This window comes from Cavia porcellus, unplaced genomic scaffold, assembly GCF_034190915.1.
Source record: "Cavia porcellus strain 051 isolate PalLab524CR breed Dunkin Hartley unplaced genomic scaffold, mCavPor4.1 scaffold_1, whole genome shotgun sequence".
In the NCBI taxonomy this organism is placed as follows: Eukaryota; Metazoa; Chordata; class Mammalia; order Rodentia; family Caviidae; genus Cavia; species Cavia porcellus.
In genome coordinates, this window is record NW_026947484.1 from 140,823,269 (window position 1) to 140,841,868 (window position 18,600).

Below are 18,600 nucleotides of genomic sequence, written 5' to 3' on the forward strand. Positions count from 1 at the left end.
TTTAGTTTTTATGGACACTCCTCCCTTTTTAGTAGATTTTGCTTTTAGATTTTACTTTTAGAGCAGTTTTCGGTTCACAACAAAATGAAGGTGCAGAGAGTTCCCTTATCTGTTTACTTTTTACATTTTACTGTTTACATTTTCAATGTGTCTCTCCAGAGTGATAAATTTGTTACAGCTGATGAACCTACCCTGGACATTGGAATACCCCGTAGTTTAGGGGTTCACTCAGTATTGTGCATTCTGTGGGTTTGGACACATGTGATGGCTAAATCCATCATTTTCGTGTCATACAGTGCAGTTTCCTTTATTGTCCTAAACATCCTCTATGTTCCATCTGTTTATCTCTTCCTCTGTCTAACTCCTCTTTAAAAAGAAATACTAGTTTAGGTTTGTACAGAATCAATTTAATTGAACCAGTTTCTTTTTTTCAGTCAGATTTCAGCAATGACAAATGAACATTTTTTGGGTAACCAGGTAGTATTTAATATGACCCAACTTCTCTTTTCGTACATCCTTTCTATAAGAGACTGTGTTGCTAAAATCTGGTTATCAAATGAGTAATGCTTTACTCAGATAAAATGCATCATATTTTTGGAAATATCTCAGTTGTTTTTTTGTTCTCTATTTCTTTACAAAAATAACCTTTGTTATAATTCATCTGTTTATAACAGCAGATATATTGGGCATATGATGCCCTTCCCCCAGTTTATGTGTTTAAAGCTGACAGTTCATATAGAATCATGAAGAGATCAATTTCATACCATTGAATATTATATCTAATCTCTCTTGCTTATCATTGTCATATTTTTGAGTATGATCCAACTGCTCTCATTCTTTTCTTTTGATCTCTTGGATCATTCTGGCAAACTAGAAGAGAAATATGATGCTAGCTATATTTGTCCTATTTTCTGAGGAACGGTGGAGTGCAAACTGTGTCCCTTCTTGATCTGGTTAAGATTTGTTCCTTTGTGAAACAAACAATGTTAATTTCTGTGGTGATACTTGAAGTGTGTTCCCCATTTTGTAGTAAATCACTTAAATTTAGAGATCATTTGGAGGAAAACCTCAGGTCTAAATTCTGTAGTACTGGCCTAAAAATTGCAGTTTTTAGAGTTTTAATGCAAACATGGTCACTGTCTATTAGTCTTAGATTGTTATCCATTGGTAGGGCATCTTCCGCTCTGGAATTCTTTAGTGGTCTTTAATATGCCTGTTCTTAAGGGGTTGTTATGTTAGTCTGTTTTGGCAGCATTTACATGTGCCACAGACTTATATAATCATCAGAAATTTATTTCTGAAAGATCTGAATGTTGGGAAGTCTAAGATCAAGGTGCCAGCATTTGGCGAGAGTACAATGGGTAAGAAAGAGAAGAGAAAACTAGCTCACTGCAACAAGATGCCTTTTTTTTTTTTTAAATTGGTACTGGGGATCGAACTCATGACCGCCTGCTTGCAAGGCAGGTGCTTATGCCGCTGAGCTAAATTCCCAGTCCCTAAGATGCATTTTTGAAAAGGCACTTGGGAGGTCATTTGGAGGAAAATCTCAGGTCTGAATTCTGTATTTAGTGGCCTGAAAGTTGATCCTACTATAGCAAGCAGTCCACAGGCCTAGTCACTTCGTTTTTTTTTTTCCTGTATTGGGAATGAACGTAGGGTCTTCACACTAAGAGGTATTTCTAGCCACCTGTCCCCTGACCCTTTTTTAAATTTTAAAGAGGATAAAACCAAGGAAAATAAAATAGAGTAAAACCAATCAAAACAAACCAGTATAAGTGATGCAGGACTTCAAAACAATATGAAATCAACAACAGTTACCATAATGCCTTTTCTTGTCTTCAAAAGAGCTGCAGATACCTTTATACATAGTAAAAATCAAACAGAACAGAATAAAACCAATAAAAACAAAACAGTGAGTACAATAAAGGACTTCAAAACAAGACAATAATAAATCCAAAATAGCTACCATAATATATCTTTTTGTCTTTGATATAGCTGCTCATGCCATTAGATATAACAAAAACAAAATAAAACAGAATAAAACCTAAACCAATAAAACAATGAAAATGATATAGGACTTCAAAATAAGACAGTGGGGAATTAACAATGGCTACCGCCTTCAGAAGGAGATGCCCCAGGGATGCCACACTGCATACTACTATCCTCAGAATAGATAATCAGACCACTGGCCCTAGACCTTCAAGGTCACTGAAACACCAGAACACCACAAACACCAGATTGCACTTCACCTCAATCGCTGTCATCGCAGCCTGTGTTTCTCCACATCAGCTGGTTCCTTATGGTGGCGGGGATTAGGGTGGAGGGTGATTGGCTGTTCTTGTTTGCTAGCCCATGTGCCAGAAGGGACTTGGGTCTGGGCTGTCGCCCAGCTGCTGGTGGCCTACGCATGTGTTGATTCACAGGGAGGGCTTACCCTTCCCTTTTTTTTTGAGACAGTCTCACAGTCTTACAATATGGTTCAAGCTGTCCTTGAACTATGTAGCCCAGGCTGGCCTCAAATGTGTGGTGATCCTCCTGCCTCAGCTTCCTGAATGCTGGAATTATAAGTGTTTGCCATACTGCTTGGATTCTTGGCCTTTTTGTTTTATTTTAAGACAGATCGTTTGTTATGATTTAGGTTTATGATTTGGATTATGATTTGGATTTGGGTGTCCCCCCAGAGCCTCATGTGGTCATGTGCGGTGAGCTTTCAAAAGCACTGAGTCTAGTCTTTGTGATTCGCTTGTTGTCTAGTGCTGGGGTTGGTGGTATGAGTGATGTACCCACCCAGGGTGGGTAGCCGGTGGCATACAGTATAAGGGAAGGAAGGAGATGTGCTTTCCCCTTTTGCCCCTTTTGCTTTTGTCACTTAGGCCTCCATGCTGGTTACCCCTTAGCCATGCTACCCGCTTTGGAGCCAATTGAATATGGATTGAAACTTCAAACAAAACAAAACGAAACAAAACAAAACCCTGTAAGCTAAATAAGCCATTCTTTCCGTCAATTGGGGTGTCAAGTATTTTGCCTCAGCAACCAGAGAGAAGAAACCAAGGCAATGTTGTTTAATTCTCCAGGCAGGACTTGAACTTGAAATCCTCTAGGGTAGTGGATAACAGGCTTGTACCACCAGGCTCCACCTGATCACTTCTTCAGGCTCTATCTCTTAAGATTATCACATTGGTAATATCTGGAATTTGGAGAGGACACAGTCACATCATAAAATTTTTCTATTCCTAGTATATTTCTATTCCTAGTATATGATCTCAAAATGGATTTTACTTTGAAACAGCAAAGTTAATTTGTGTCATGGGATTGTAGTGACCCACATTGTTTACCATTGTGACTGCACTGTCTTTGATAACTTCATCTCTTATTTGGTGAGCACATACTATGAAAGTGTGAATTGGGTATTAAAAACATTTTGACTTTTACCTGTTCCCATAGTTGAAGAACTTGGAGAACAATGCTGAACAAGCAGTTAAGGCAAGAATAAGAAGAGTTTGAATAAACATTTTAGAAAGATGCAAGAAAAAGAGAGATTACAAAAATATTAAATTAGATTTAATTGATTACTTTGTTTCATTGATCACTTTTCTTACTACAAAATCAGTATCTTAGGACCACCCCCAAAATAAAATAAATGAACATTTACCAATAATCCTACTCCTTCATTAACACATTTCAGTCAGCTTGAACCACCTGTGGTATATGCATGACTGGTGGTGCAAACAGATCTAATCACTTTCATTGATGTTTTTACTGATAAAATTAATAAAAAGTGGCCTACTGGGACAATCATGTGTGTACCAGTGGTGGTTCAAGCCATCCAGCAGCAGTACATGTGAATTGGGCTGTGTTGTGAATGAGTTAATAATTTAGTGTTATGTGTCCATGCTGCCATATGCCTTGCCGTGCATGCATATACTCAGACTTAAGTATACCTTAGATCACAAATGCTTGTGTTTGCAAAACATTTGGTTCTCAAAAGCATTCAACAGATTCTACATTGGATGACAAATATAACGGCAGCCATCTTTCCCACACAAACACAAATATGGCCATCTTCCCTCAAATCATAAGCAAATGAAGTTCATGAACCAAGATACTGCTCTGCATGCATATATATTTTAAACGTCCAAATATTTACTATTCTAAGTGTCAAAATATGGTATGTATAGAAGTAGTCTATGTATACAAGCATCCTTATATGCTATATTTTATAATTAAAATCATTTACCTATATAAAATAAGGCTTTCCCACTTTTCTATATTATTCTGATAGAATAAGTACGTGTTAATGTCAGTTTAGAGTTTGCCCTTGCCTGACCTAATACTTGTTTTTATTGTTTTTCCTTACCTTTTGCTTCATTAGTCTTTATTCTTGATGTTTTCATCTGTTTCTGAAGGTTGAAAGAATTGCTTTCCATTTTGGGATGTATAGCAGAATGTCCAGAAACTATCAAAAATATTGATATCGTATATCTGATGAACATAAAGTTTTACAAAGGGATGTTCTTTTAGTGTAGATCGTATTTCTTGTTTGTAGTAAGAGTCTCAGCTTTGATGCTATAGTTTTGGCTTCTTAGCCTCCATGAGTATGTACAGTGTCTCTGATGCTTCAGCAAATTCCCGTATATAGCTTATAGCACTTACCAGTAGTTTGAATCCCCACATAGATTGAATAACAATAACCATATTGTTACATGAGTAATGTATTGCTCATGTAATACATTAGAGTTTACAAAGTGCCCTTCTTCTCCCTCCCTTCCTTCCTCCCTTCCTTCCTTCCTTCATCCCTCCCTTCCTTCCTTTTTCCCTTCCTTCCCGTTCTTTTCTTCCTCTCTACCCTCCTCCTTTCTTTTCTCTCTCTTCTCTGCCTTTTCTTTCTTCCTCCTTCTCTTTCCCTTTTCATAATGGAAATCAAACCCAGAACCCCTTCTACGCTCACATTCTTTTTTTTTTTTTTTTTTTTTCCTTTTTATCGGTACCAGGGATCGAACTCATGACTGCCTGCTTGCAAGGCAGGCGCTTATGCCACTGAGCTAAATCCCTAGCCCCTATGCTCACATTGTTATAACAGTGTCTTCACAGGATTATTACCCCCTTCTTGGAGTTGAAACTACAGAGATATTACTTCCTACATCAGGCTGTACTTGACCTGAGCCTTTTGATTTCATGTGCGTTGCTCATTCCATTAAATCATACTGCTTTTTGTATGGATAAAGGTTGGGATGGGTAACAGTCTTGCTTCCCATGATTTTAACTTTTGTTTATTTATGTATTTGAGTTCTCAGTGGTCTTCAGTCTCCTGTTGACTGGAACTCCTGTACAGAATAGCCTCCAAGAGCTCTACTCTCTCCTCAGTTTTGTGGAGCCTGATCTCTTTTGCAAGGAGCAGGTGGAAGATTTTGTTCACCGTTATCAGGATATTGAGAAAGAATCTAAATCAGGCAAGTTCCCTTTTAAAAACCTCCAAGAGGTCTTAGCACAGAAACTGTGCTGGTGCATAGCAGTTATAGATAAAAAAGAAAGAGAATTGATCATCGAAGACACCCTCCAGGAAGATAAAGAGCCAGGATGTAAGGCAGGTGTTGGATCCTTCATGTATCTAGTTGTGTGCGCTCCATAAAGGAATTATTCACTAATTATTATATGATTCTACATTAGGACATAGTTGGTTTATTTTTGAAAGAAGTAGAAAATTCCTGCTGATTTGTAGACCATTCCACTTGTAATATCTGTAAAACTTTGTCAATTTTCCTTACTGCTTCCTAGGATATACAATAGGTACTATAGTTCCAACCTGCTATTCAGCATTCTGCATTACTGGTGTTTCTTTTTAACACTTTACTGAAACCAAAACTGTGAGCTGGTAAATAAAAGTGAAGGATGGAAACTTTACCATTCATGCAGCTAGCTGCTTTCTTTAGTACCTTTTCTTTTCTGTTTTTTTTTGTGCTGGGAATCCAACCCAGGGCCTCATGCACGCAAAGCAAGAGCTCTGTCACTGAGCCACATCCCTCGTCTTCTTCAGTACCTTTGTCCCTCTGTTTTGTAGAGTTACCTGAATATCCCTATGATATTATCCTGTGATGGTAATTCAAAACAAAGGCACACATGTGGGCTAGTGATTATATGTGTGTTGAGTAAGTATAGTTTGGAGGGTTGTCTTATGACAAAAATCTCTTCATAGGCTAAAGATTACCTAGGGAATCTACTCTTAGTATTCCCATTTTTAAAATTGCCAGGTAAAGATGCCATATATTCCAAAACTACTCATTGTTTACCTGAAATTCAAATTTAACTAGTTACTTGTATTTTTATTATTTGTATGTGGCAATCCAATGTATAGTATAGCTCTAATCAGATTAGTTTTTGAAGTTCAGAAAACTTGGTGAAAGAACACAAGGATTTGAAATCAGAAGAGCCAAGTTTGATTGCTGGAAACATTTACATTCAGCTTGGATAAAGTTGCCTAGTTTTCCTGAGCCTCACTGAACTCTTATTAAAATAGTGACTGTATTATTTATTTGCTCTGTGTTTCTAAACTGTTTTGCCACTAATGAGTTTAATGCAAAAACCTAGAAATAAAACAGCTTCATGCAAATGAGATGATCAGTAAGAATCAGATTCTTTGAGTGTTTTTGGTTCTTGGGTTAAGAGCCAGGAGCAATTTCAGAGGGAATTCTTTCTAATTCTAATTGATCTTTCCCAAGCTAGATGCTAGATATGGGGTGAGATACTCCTGGAGATGGTGGTGGCAGTCGTGAGTCCGTCCCCAGTGAGCCAGGTGATCACTTGGGTAAATAACTGGTACTCCACAGGGTTCTGTGTTGCTGGTGTTGTTTGGAGACAGGTACTCAATAAATTACATGGAATGTTTAATACTTTTTAATAAACAAGCTTCATGTTAAATTATTTTTCCCTACTATAGATTAATGTAAGTGTTCCATGCACATTTTAAGCAGGCCAGTCTATAATGTTAGATAAGTTAGATGTATTAAATGCACTTTCATCTTTGAGGGTTTTTTTCCAGTTGTAAATTGACTTTTTTTTTATTTTAAAGGGAGTATTTTTATTTTTTTAGGGGAATATCAGCCTAGATTTTCAGCTCTGATGGATTTATAGAGAAAGACAGCTCATCTAGGAGCATCTGTATGTACTATAAAAATTTCTGTGTGATCTAGAATGAGAATTAGCATGAAAATGAGAAATAAAAATAGATTGCTATGTATTCTCTGGTATTTGAATACCTCAGTTATACTTTTATCTCACTCTTATTTTTTTTTCTTATGTAGCAAGTGAACTACACAAACTCCTGCAGCCTTTTCTGTTGAGGCGAGTGAAAGCTGAAGTAGCTACTGAGCTTCCCAAGAAGACTGAAGTAGTGATATACCATGGCATGTCACCATTGCAGAAAAAATACTACAAGGCTATTCTGATGAAAGACCTAGGTAATCGGAGCACACTTGTCCATTTAGAGACGAGAGGGGGATGTGATTTTCATGCAGAGTGGAGTCGTATGATCATACTCACTTTGCATTTTGAACATGCTCGACACTTGGGTCTGCTGCAGTGAGACCTAGGAGAGTCTGTTTTCTGTGACTCAGATAGGTGTGGCAGCAGTGAAAAATCTGTTTCCTCTCACTCAGGTTTCCTTATTGCCTGTAAGTTAAAATACTTTCAAATGCTCCTGATGTGATTTTTAGTTTCCCACCCTGTCAGATGCTTAACAGATAGTAACACTGAATCAGATTCACTGGGAGGAATTAGGAGTGGGCAGGGGGGGACAGGTGTGGGACAGTCTGATTTTAGTGTTTGTGAGTTTGTTTCAGTTTTGTCTCGTCTTTTGATTCCATAAAGTTAAAGAGGGAAATTTTGCAAAAGGAATATCAAAGTATCCTTAGTTTAATTTATAGTTTAGATTTCCTTTTCAAAACAAAGTGATGGCTAAGAATATTTCATATGAATGTGCCGTGAATTCTGAATGCAGTTCATGGCAGTTTGGGTAGTGAACATACATGTGAGGGATAGTCTGTGAAATGAGTAAGGTTATTCGTGGAAATTTTTTTTGGTTTGATTTTCCATTTTTCTGTCTCTTTAAAATTTCAGATGCATTTGAAAATGAGATGGCAAAGAAAGTTAAACTTCAGAACATTTTGTCTCAGCTTCGAAAATGTGTGGATCATCCGTATTTGTTTGATGGTGAGACAGTGCTCTTTTTCTCCACATTATTTGTCACTAATATTCCTGTGGCCAAAATCATAGCAAAATTCTTCAAAAGACTTATCTGAATTTACTGTCTACTTGGTTCTCATGTTCTGTATATTAATGTAATCTAATATGTTGTTCATAGATTTCTTCAAAGGCCACCCAAATGTCCTTATGACTTTTTCTTTTCTTTTTTTTTAATCCAGAAAAAGTCATAGAAATTGTCACGTCTTTATTCTCCTATAATTTATAAATATTCTTTAACTTTTGATGTTTGCCTTTTATGTCTTATGATAGTGACAATTTTAGAGATCAAAGCTAATCATTTTACATGATAGGTCATAAGGTGAATTTACCTGATCATGTCTTGATGATTATGTTTCCCTTTTTTTGAACCACTCATGACCACTATGTTGCTTCTTGTTTCCTGGTTCATTTTAGTTAGCTTCTCAGAAACCTTTGACATAGTTGGTCACTTCTTCCTGGAAATATTTCCTGTATTCAGGTGCTAGGGTAGCACTTTCTCTTGTTTTTCCTGTCCACATCTGTTCCTTCTCAATGTCCTTTGCTGCTTCCTCTTCATCTTACCAACTTCTGTAAATTTCCCTATCAGCACTGGTTTAGAGCAGGGCATGGCGGCCTTAGAGATAGACAGGATTAATGCCAAAGGTTTGCTGTGACCCTTGAAGGGTGTCTTTGTCAATAGTGCTATGAATTATTTAAAATACGCACAGAATCTTTTTTGGATGGTTGTGTAAGATAGATTTGAACATTAATCTTAGTTTATTTTTCTCTCTTTTTTTGATTAGTATGTTTGCTGTATATTATACATACATTAATTGTGTGGTATTAGTATGCATACCTATCATATCTTGGCCTATTTTATTTCTTTCCCCTTCCTGTCTCCTACCCATACCTAGATCCCCTTCTAATATCTACACTGTCTGTCTGCCTCTTGTCTTCTTTTATTTTGTTCTTTAATTATTAATACACTAGACTGCTCATATAAGAGAAACTACAGTATGTGTCTGATTTATTTCACTTCACATTGTTGTTTATAAATAAATCTATTTGCCTACAAATGACTCAAATTTAGCTTTCTGTGGCTGAGTAGTACTCCATTTTGTGTGTGTGTTTTTTAATCAGTCCATTGATGGAAAAAGAGACTGCTTCCAAGATTTAGCTATTGTGAATTGTGCTGCTATAAACATGACTGTGCATCTATTACTATGGTGTCTTTAACTGTCAGGGAAGATACCTACAAGAAGTATAACTTCATCAAATGGAATTTCTATTTGAGGAATCTCAATACTGATTTCCATAGTGGTTGTATTAATTTGTATTCCTGTCAACAATATAGTAGAGTTCCTTTTATCTCACAACCCTGCCAGCATTTGTTTTTTTAATCTTATCTTTTCTTCTTTCTTTCACAAGTCTTTCTGTAATTCAGGCTGTCTTTAGACTCATCTGTAACCTGTGGGGGCCTCAGACTCACAATAGACCCCATGCCTCAACATCCCAAGTGGAAAGATTACAGGTGTGCGATTTCTTGATGATGCTCATTATTTCTGCAGTAGGATAGAATTTCAGTGTTTTGATTTGCATTTCTCTAATGACAAAGATAAACATTTTTTCAGTAAGATAATAGTCGGTAACCATTTGTACTTCTACTTTTGAGAAGTATCTCTTCATTTCATTTCCCTGTTGTTTGACAGGATCTTTTATTTTTTATTTATTTTTCTTTTATGTATTCTTTTTTTTTATTGGTACCAGGGATCAAACTCACGACTGCACACTTGCAAGGCAGACGCTTATGCCATTGAGCTAAATCCCCAGCCCCTGAGTCTTTTATTTTTTGAAAAAAAATTTTTTTGAATTCTTATGTATTGTAGATAGATAGTCCCCTGAGAAATAGCTGACAAAAAAACTTTTCCAAATCTATGTATTATTCCTTTTGCTGTGTAACAGCTTTTCAATTTGCTATAATACCATTTGTTGATTCTTGGTATTCTTATATAGTTAAGGGTTCAGTTCAGAGAGTACTTGCCTATGTCTTCAAGAGTTTTATCTATTTTATCTACCAGAGATCCAGTGTTTCTATTTTAATATCTAGGACTTTGATCTATTTTGATTGATTTCATTACAAAGTGAGAGATACAGATCTTTTGTATGTGTATAACTAGCTTTCCCAGCACCATTTGTTAAAGAGACTATCTTTCCTACAGGTCAGATGGCTAAGTGTGCCTGAAGTTGTTTCTATTGTATGTTCTTCAATCCTATTGCATTGATTCACATGTCTATTTTTGTGACAGTAGTATGCTGTTTTTATTATTATAGCTTTGTAGTATAACTTGCAGTCAAGGATTGTGATCCCTCCTGCTTTGCTCTTGTCTAGGATTGCTTTTGCTATTCTAGGTCTCTTCTGGTTGCATATAAATTTAAGGATTGTTTTTGCTAGTTCTGTGAGGAATGCTGTTGGTATTTTGATTGGCATTGCATTAACTATATGTATTGTTGTTGATAATGTGGCCATTTTGATAGTATTGGTTCTGCTTATCCAGAAACAGAGGATGTCTTCCCATTTTGTGCTGTCCTCTTAGATCTTTTGTCAGAGTACTATAGTTTTCATTGTAGAGGTTTTTCACTTCTTTGGTTAGACTAATTTCTAGGTATTTAAAAAAATTTTTTTTGAGCTCATGTGAATTGGATTGTTTTTCTAATTTTTTCCATGGTGGAATCATGCTGCACTGCTGAACTTATTAGTTTCCAGAGTCTTCATGGCAAAAGGATTTTTATTTTGTCTTCTACATGAAGGATGATATCATCCTTTTTTATATGCATCCCTTTTGTTTGTTTTTCTACCCTGACTGCTTAGCTCATTTCAAGTACTCTGTTGAACAGATGTGGTAAGATTGGACACCTTTGTCTTGTTCCTGATTTTGATTTTGGTGAGAATGCTCTCAATTTTTCCCCATTTAGTGTGATATTGGCTGTGGATTTGTTGTAAATGGCTTTATCAGGTTGAGATAAAGTTCCTCTATGTATTTTCAACAAGGTGTGTGTAGTTTTTTTTTTTTTTATCATGAATAAATGTTGAATTTCGTCGAATGCTTTTTCTACATCTGTTAAAATGCTCTGTGCTTTTTGTCTTTCCTTTTGTTTATGTGATACATTTACAGTTTATATATTTTGAACCATACTTGCATCCCCAGGATAAGCCCAGCTTGGTCATGCTGTGTGATCTTTTTAGTGATCTGTTAGTTTGTTTTTTAGTGCATTCTGTGTGGCAGTATCTTGTTGAGAATTTTTGCCTCTATGTTTTTTAAGGATATTGGTCTGTGGTTTTCTTTTTTTTGTTAGACAGCTTCAGTGTTAGAGTAATACTGACTTCCAGGAATGAGTTTGGCAATCTTCTTCCCTTTCAATCTCCTAGATGAGTTTGAGAAGTATTGGTGTTATATCTTTCCTGAAGTTTTGATAGAATTCTATGGTGAATCCTTGGGACCTTGGCTTTTTTTTTTTTTTTTTTTTTTTTTTTTGTTCATAGTTTTTATTGCTTCCCCTATTTCATTTCCTTTCATTAGTCTGTTAATAGTTTTAATGTCCTCTTGGTTTAATTTTGGTAACTTACATGTTTCTAGGAATTTTTCCATTTCTTCTACATTCTTCAGTTTTTTGTATATAGTATTTTGTGATAATTTCTTATAATCCTTTATATTTTGGTAGGATCAGTTATGATTTCACCTTTTTTCATTTGTAATACATTGATAAAGGGTTTTTCTTTGCTTTTTGGGGGGTAATTAGGCTAGAGGTTCATCAATCTTATTTAATCTTTCAGAGAACCAACCCTGATTCATTGTATTGCTTTTTTTATTCTCAATTTCATTAATTTCTACCATGATCTTTTAGTTTGGAGTTTGGATTGTTACTGTTTTCTAGAACCTTGAGAAATATCATTAGGTTATTTATTTGGGATTAGTCTGTTGTCTTGACTTATATAGTCACAGCTATAACCTTCTCTCATATAGCTGCTTTCATTTTGTCCCATAGATTTGGTATTTGATTCTAGGAAATTTTTATTCCCAGATTTCTTCTGTGATCCACTGTTTACCCAACAATGCATTAATCAACCTCTTGTGCTTGCATAGCATCTGTCATTTCCTTTTTCTGTCGATTTCTGTCTTTAATTCTGCTGTGATTCAGTACTGTAGAGGGGATTATTTTAATTCTTTTGTATTTATTTAAGCATGCTTTGTATCTAAGATAGGGATTAGTTTTAGAAAAATTTTCATGTGCTGGTGAGAAAAATATTCTGTTGTGAAATAATACAATGTAGATATCTGTTAAATCTATTTGTTTAATGGTTTGTTTGGTGTCTCACTACAGAGGGTGGGACTTTTGTGTCCTTCACAACCCAAGCTTGTGGCTGTGTAAACTTCTCAGGAGGTGTGTGTCTAGCCTCCCCTTCTCTGTGACTTTGTTCCCTCCATCACTGCAGGAGTGTGACTCCAAAGACCCTGAAGTGTAGTTGTTCTGTGACTTCTGATTCCTGTAGTAGTTCAGTCTTAAACTGTAAACCCCTTCCCCAAATCTTGATCTTATCTCTCCCCAAAATGGCAAATGTTGCAGTAAATTTCTCTTCCCACTCTAGCCTAGCCACTCAGAAGAATTTCAGAGTAACCCCACCTCCGATTTGAAGCTTACAATCACCATAAACTTTGCTTGGGGCTAGAATGCCAGTTCAATCTGTTATTTATCACTGGGCTTCAGACCTTCTCTGGACTTAGCTAGTCTTTGTGAAAACAGGGCTTCCTTCTCCTCTCTGAAGGTTGGGGTTAGTGTTCCCGGCTGATTTATTCTTTTCTTGGCATTGTCTTCAGTGTCTAAGTTTCTCTGTGATTTCCAGATATCTCATCCCCTCTTTGTAGATTCCTGGAACTCTACATCTTTTTGTCTTAGTTTAATTGTTGTTTTCCAGGTATCTCAGTTCCTAGGGTCAGTGATTTGTGGCTGGATTTTACTCTGCCATCTTTAATCCCTAAAAATTGCACAGCATCTTTTTTTTTTTTTTTTTTTTTTTAAGACAGGTTCTCTAGGGGCTGGGAATTTAGCTCAGCGGCATAAGCGCTTGCCTTGCAAGCAGGCAGTCGTGAGTTTGATCCCTGGTACCGATAAAAAGGAAAAAAAAAAAAAAAAAGACAGGTCCTCACCATGTAGTTTGGGCTTGCTTTGAACTCACTATGTACTCCAGGCTGGATTGAATTGAGGTGATCCTCTTGCCTCAGCCTTCTCAGTGCTGGGATTATAGGTGTGTGCTACCACAACTGGCTGTACTGAATCTTAATTAGATGCACATTAGAAAACTTTCTTTTAAGGAAAAGGGAACATTAGAAACATGTAGATTTTAAAGGAAACTTTACAGGTAAACCTAGCTGCCTAGGAATCATTAGTATGTGTATCTAAGTGTGTGTTCTGATAATGGCTCCCTTTATATGTTTGTGATACATGATAAATACCTTCATCAGGGGAAATATATATATGTATATATATAAAATACATCTTGATCTTTTTATTTCTCCTCTCCTCCCTACTCTGTATCCTCAGAGCCCATTCCGTATAGTCTGTCTTCCACTATCTAGAGATTCTGAAGATTTCAATTTGGGATTTTCTTTACTTTTAGCATTATCCTGTGCCTCAATTTCCTGAAGAGTGGATTTGTTCCTAGATAAATGTCTGTTAGGCTTTTGGGTATACTCTGCTGTGTGATTGGTGTTAGGCAGCACTGAAACTATCACGCAAGAAAGTAACTATAAAATGCTGCACACATGATGAGCCTGGGCATATTTTCCAGTAGAAGGAGCTTGGGCTCTCTTGCTATAACCTAGCTGTTGGCTTTTCTACTCATGGCAACTTCCTTATTGGGGCACATTACTGTGAGTGGGGTCTTTCTTTCCCAGGTGTGGAGCCAGAACCTTTTGAAGTTGGAGATCACCTGATTGAAGCAAGTGGGAAGCTTTACTTGCTGGATAAGTTGTTGGCATTCCTGTATTCTAGGTAGGTAATGCTACTGGGAGGCGACTCCCAATTTGGTGAGATCCTAACACCATAAGGAACTGCAGCCCACCTTGATTATTTATGTTTTTTTTATTTGTGTTTTGGAGAGAGGGTCTTAATATATACTTCATGCTTACTATGTAGCCTAGGCTGGCTTCAGACTTTTGACAATCCTTTTGCCTCACCCTCCCCAAAAGTTCTGGGATTATAGACACATGCCACCACATCTGGCTTGTGTGTTTGATTAAAGATTTCACACAAAACACATAGGCATAGGAGTATAGGTAGAGTTTATTGCAGAATGATAGATTTTCATCGAACAAAAGAGAAAATATACCTTGAAGCATGAAAATGGGTAAGCACTCAAATAGTAGTTGTCCTGAGTAAGGTTTCAAGTCACATTTTATATTGATTAACTGGGTCTTTCAAAGCATATTCTTATTTCCTCTGAGGTCAGTTCTTTTTTTTTTTTTTTTTTTGTCTTTCTCATTTTTTTATCAGTACCAGGGATCGAACTCACGACTGCCTGCTTGCAAGGCAGGCACTTATGCCGCTGAGCTAAATCCCCAGCCCCCTGAGGTCAGTTCTTAAACAAGTAAAATGGGCTATGTTTAAACTACTTGAGAGAGAAGCGTGGTAGGTTCCTGTTTACTCATTTAGGTGGATGTCTCCATTTAGTTTTTTTTTAAAACTTTTTATTTTTTAGTAGTATATATTTGTCATAAGTATTGATCACAGTCATCATAGGGAATTTATCTTGATTCTTTTTTTTTTTTTTAACTTTTTATCGGTACTAGGGATCGAACTCACAACCGCCTGCTTGCAAGGCAGGTGCTTATGCCACTGAGCTAAATCCCCAGCCCTTTATCTTGATTCTTTTTCTTCCCCATTCCATTGCCCTCCCTTCTACCTTTGTTCCCCTCCCCATTTACAAAAGCTTTTTTTCCTCTAATTTTTTCCTTTTAAGTTTTTCTCCCTTTTTCTCTTCCTTACCTTCCCCTCCTTCCTCCTTTGTTCCTCTTCTCATTTGAATATGTTCTTCCTACTTCCCAGTGTCTGTTCTTTGAAATAAACATGGGTTTTTTTATATATCGTATATTATATGATGCTTTTAATCTTTTTATGAAGATATGTAGAAGGGGAATGGCTTGCTTAAGTGGAGCATCTACACCTAATTTTTTAAGGAATCTCCACACTGACTTCCACAGTGGTCGCACCAGTCTACACTCCCACCAGTCATGGAGAAATGTTCTTTTTCCCCACAGCCAGCATTTGTTATTGATTGATTTCTTGCTAATAGTCATTTTTTATGGAGTGAGATGAATCTCAGTGTTGCTTTAATTTGCATTTTATGAATGATCAGTGATGCTGAACATTTTTCATTTATTTATTTGTTATTTGTACTTCTGCATCTGAGAAGTATCTATTTCAGGTGCCACTTTTGGATTTAGTCTTTAATTTTAGGGGGAATCTGATTTTTTTGAGTTCTTTATATATTGTAGATATTAGTCCTTTGCAATACAGCTGACAAAATTTTTTTCTGTTAGTGCTTTCTTTTGCTTTGCGAAAGCTGTTTATTTAATAAGACAAGATCCTTGTTGGTAATTCTTTGTGATACTTCCTATGTGATTGGGGTTTTTTGTTCATAAAGTTTTTGCCTATATATATGTCTTCAAGAGTTCTGCCTGATAGCTGACTTAGTGTTTCTGTTTTAATATTTAGATCTTTGACCCATTTCAGTTTTAGTTTAGTGCACAGTAAGAGATATGAGTCTTGTTTTAGTCTTCAGCTTACAGAAAGCTTTCCAGTACCGTTTATTAAAGAAGCCATCTTTCTTCCAGTGCAGATGTTTGAAACATGTGTCAAAGATAAGATGGCTAAGTTTGTATATATGTGTCTGTATCTTCTAATGTGTTCCATTGATCCACAAGTCTGTGTTTTTCCAGTACCATGCTGTTTTTATCACTGTAGCTTTGTAGTATAATTTCAGGTAAGGGATTGTGATACCCCTGCCTTGCCTTTGTTGCCCAGAATTACTTTTGCTATTCTAGGTCTCTTCTGATTCTGAATGAATTTGAGGATTGTTTTCTTTAATTTTGTGAGGTATGCTATTGGTGTTTTGATTGGGATTGCATTAAATACTTATAACAGCTTTGGAAATATGACCATTTTTACTAGATTGATTCTACCTATTCAAGACCGGGGAAATCTTTCCATTTTCTGATATACTCTTTAATCTTTTTTTTAAAAGAGTACTGTAGTTTTTAATGTAAACACCTTTTCTTCCTTTATTAGGTTGATTTCTAAGTATTTCATTTTTGTTTGAATGCTGTTGTGAAAGATGTTGTTTCCCTAAAATTTCTGTCTCAATGAGTTTGTTGTTTGTGTACAGGAATGCTATTAATTTTTGAGAGTTGATTTTGTGTCCAGGTTTATGTCTGAATTTGGTTATTAAATCTAAAAGTCTTTTAGTACAGTTTTTGGAGTCTTTTATGTGGGGTATTATGTCCTCTGCAAATAATGATAATGTAACTGTTTCCTTTCTTATCCTTATTTTCTTTCTTTCTTTTGTCTAATTGCTCTGGCTAATGTTTCCAGAATTCTATTGTGTAAGAATGGTGATAGTGGACATCTTGTCTTATTCCTGACTTTAGAATGAAAACTTTCGGTTTTTGTCCATTTAGTATGATATTGGGTGTTGGTTTGTCATGGATGGCTTTTATCAGAATGAGATAAAGAGTATCTATTCCAATATTCTGTATTTTTTTTTTTAAATCACAAATGGGTATTGGACTTTGTCACATTCTTTTCCTGGATCTGTTGAGATGATAATGTGGTTTTTGTTCTTGGCTCTGTAGATACGGTGTATTACATTTACTGCTTTGCATATGTTGAACTATCCCTGTATCCCTGGGATGAATCCCGTTTGTCATAGTATAGAAATTTTGTGCATTCTCTTTGTCCAATATCTTATTGAGGATTTTTATATTTATATTGATTAAGGAGATTGGCCTATGGTTCTCATTTTTGGTTGGATCCTTTTCTGATTTTGGTATCAGGGTAATGCTTGCTTCCAGGAATGACTTTGGGAGTAGTTTCCCTTTCCATTTCAATAGAGCTTGATGAATAGTGGTATTGGATCTTCTGTAAACTTCTTGCAGAATTCAGTAGTGACTCTGTCACAACCTGGGCTTTTCTTTTTTGATAGTTTTTTTTTTTTTAGTTCTTGAATGTCTTTGACTGATACTGGATTATTTAGAATTTTTGTGTCTTCTTGATTTAGCTTTAATGATTTTTGTGTATCTGGAAATTTGTCCATTTCTTCTACACTTTCCATCTTACTGGAATATAGATTCTCAAAGAGGGTATTCATGATCTTCTGGATTTATGCAGGATTCATTATGATTTTAACCTTTTCATTCCTAATTGCATTGATTTTGGGTATTTTCTTTTTTTGTTAAGTTTGGCTAAGTGTCTTTCATTAAAACTTTCAAAGAACTAACTCTTTTATTTATCAATTCTTTGTATTGTTTTCTTAGTCGCCATTGCATTAATTTCTGCTCTGCTCCTTATAGTTTTCTCCATTGTACATATTTTGAGTTTCATTTGCTTTTTTCTAAAAACTTGAGGTTCAACATTAGCTTATTTATTTGAGCTCACTCTGTTTTTGTGATGTGATAAATTAACTGCTGTTAATTTCCTTCATAGGACCACTTTCTTTGTGTATCATATATCTGGTATATTGAACTGGTGTTACTTAATTGTAGAAGCTGTCTAATTTCTTCTTTAATTTCATCTGTGACCCATTGGTTCAGGAGGGTGTTATTTAAGTTCCATTTGTTTATGTAGTTTTTTGTGGTTTCTTTTGCCATTGACTTGCAATTTCATTGTATTGTGATCTGATAATATGCATGGGATGATTTGAATTTCTTTGCATTTACTTAACCATATGCTGTGAGTTTATATGTGGAGAAAGTCCTAGATGCTGCTGAAAAGAATGTATATTATGTTGCTGTTGGGTGGAACACTCTGTAGAATCTACGAAGTCCATTTGTACAAAGGTATCAGCCCTGATATTTATTTGTTGATTTTTTGGTCTAGTTGATCTGTCCATTTGTGACAGTGGGGTATTGAGATCCTTCATTACAGTTGTATTAGTGGTTATCTGAGTTTTCATATTCATTAGTGTTTGTTTTATGTAATTAAGTGTGCATGTATTTTATGATTGTTACCTCTTCCTCTTGGATTGTTCTCTTTAACAAGTATGTAGTGACATTCTTTTTCTCTTCTGATCAGTTTTGGCTTGAAATGTACTTTGTCTGCAAATAGAAAAGC

The 18,600-nt window shown here is 35.9% G+C and overlaps 1 protein-coding gene across 4 annotated transcripts in view; it reads left to right on the plus strand.

Annotated features, from left to right (window-relative positions):
- Positions 1–18,600, plus strand: part of Chd1l (chromodomain helicase DNA binding protein 1 like) — a 93,587-nt gene that overhangs the window by 22,565 nt on the left and 52,422 nt on the right. For 3 of the 4 annotated variants that reach the window (XR_010049893.1, XR_010049894.1, XM_063256753.1), the window contains exons 7-10: positions 5,288–5,454; positions 7,303–7,454; positions 8,113–8,205; positions 14,169–14,265. Coding sequence is in view for 2 of the 4 variants with exons in the window: in XM_063256753.1 (XP_063112823.1) it covers positions 5,288–5,454; positions 7,303–7,454; positions 8,113–8,205; positions 14,169–14,265 (509 nt within the window). In the remaining 2 variants the exon portion in view is untranslated. The remainder of the gene's footprint in view (positions 1–5,287; positions 5,455–7,302; positions 7,455–8,112; positions 8,206–14,168; positions 14,266–18,600) is intronic. The other variant, XM_063256762.1, reaches the window with a different exon arrangement.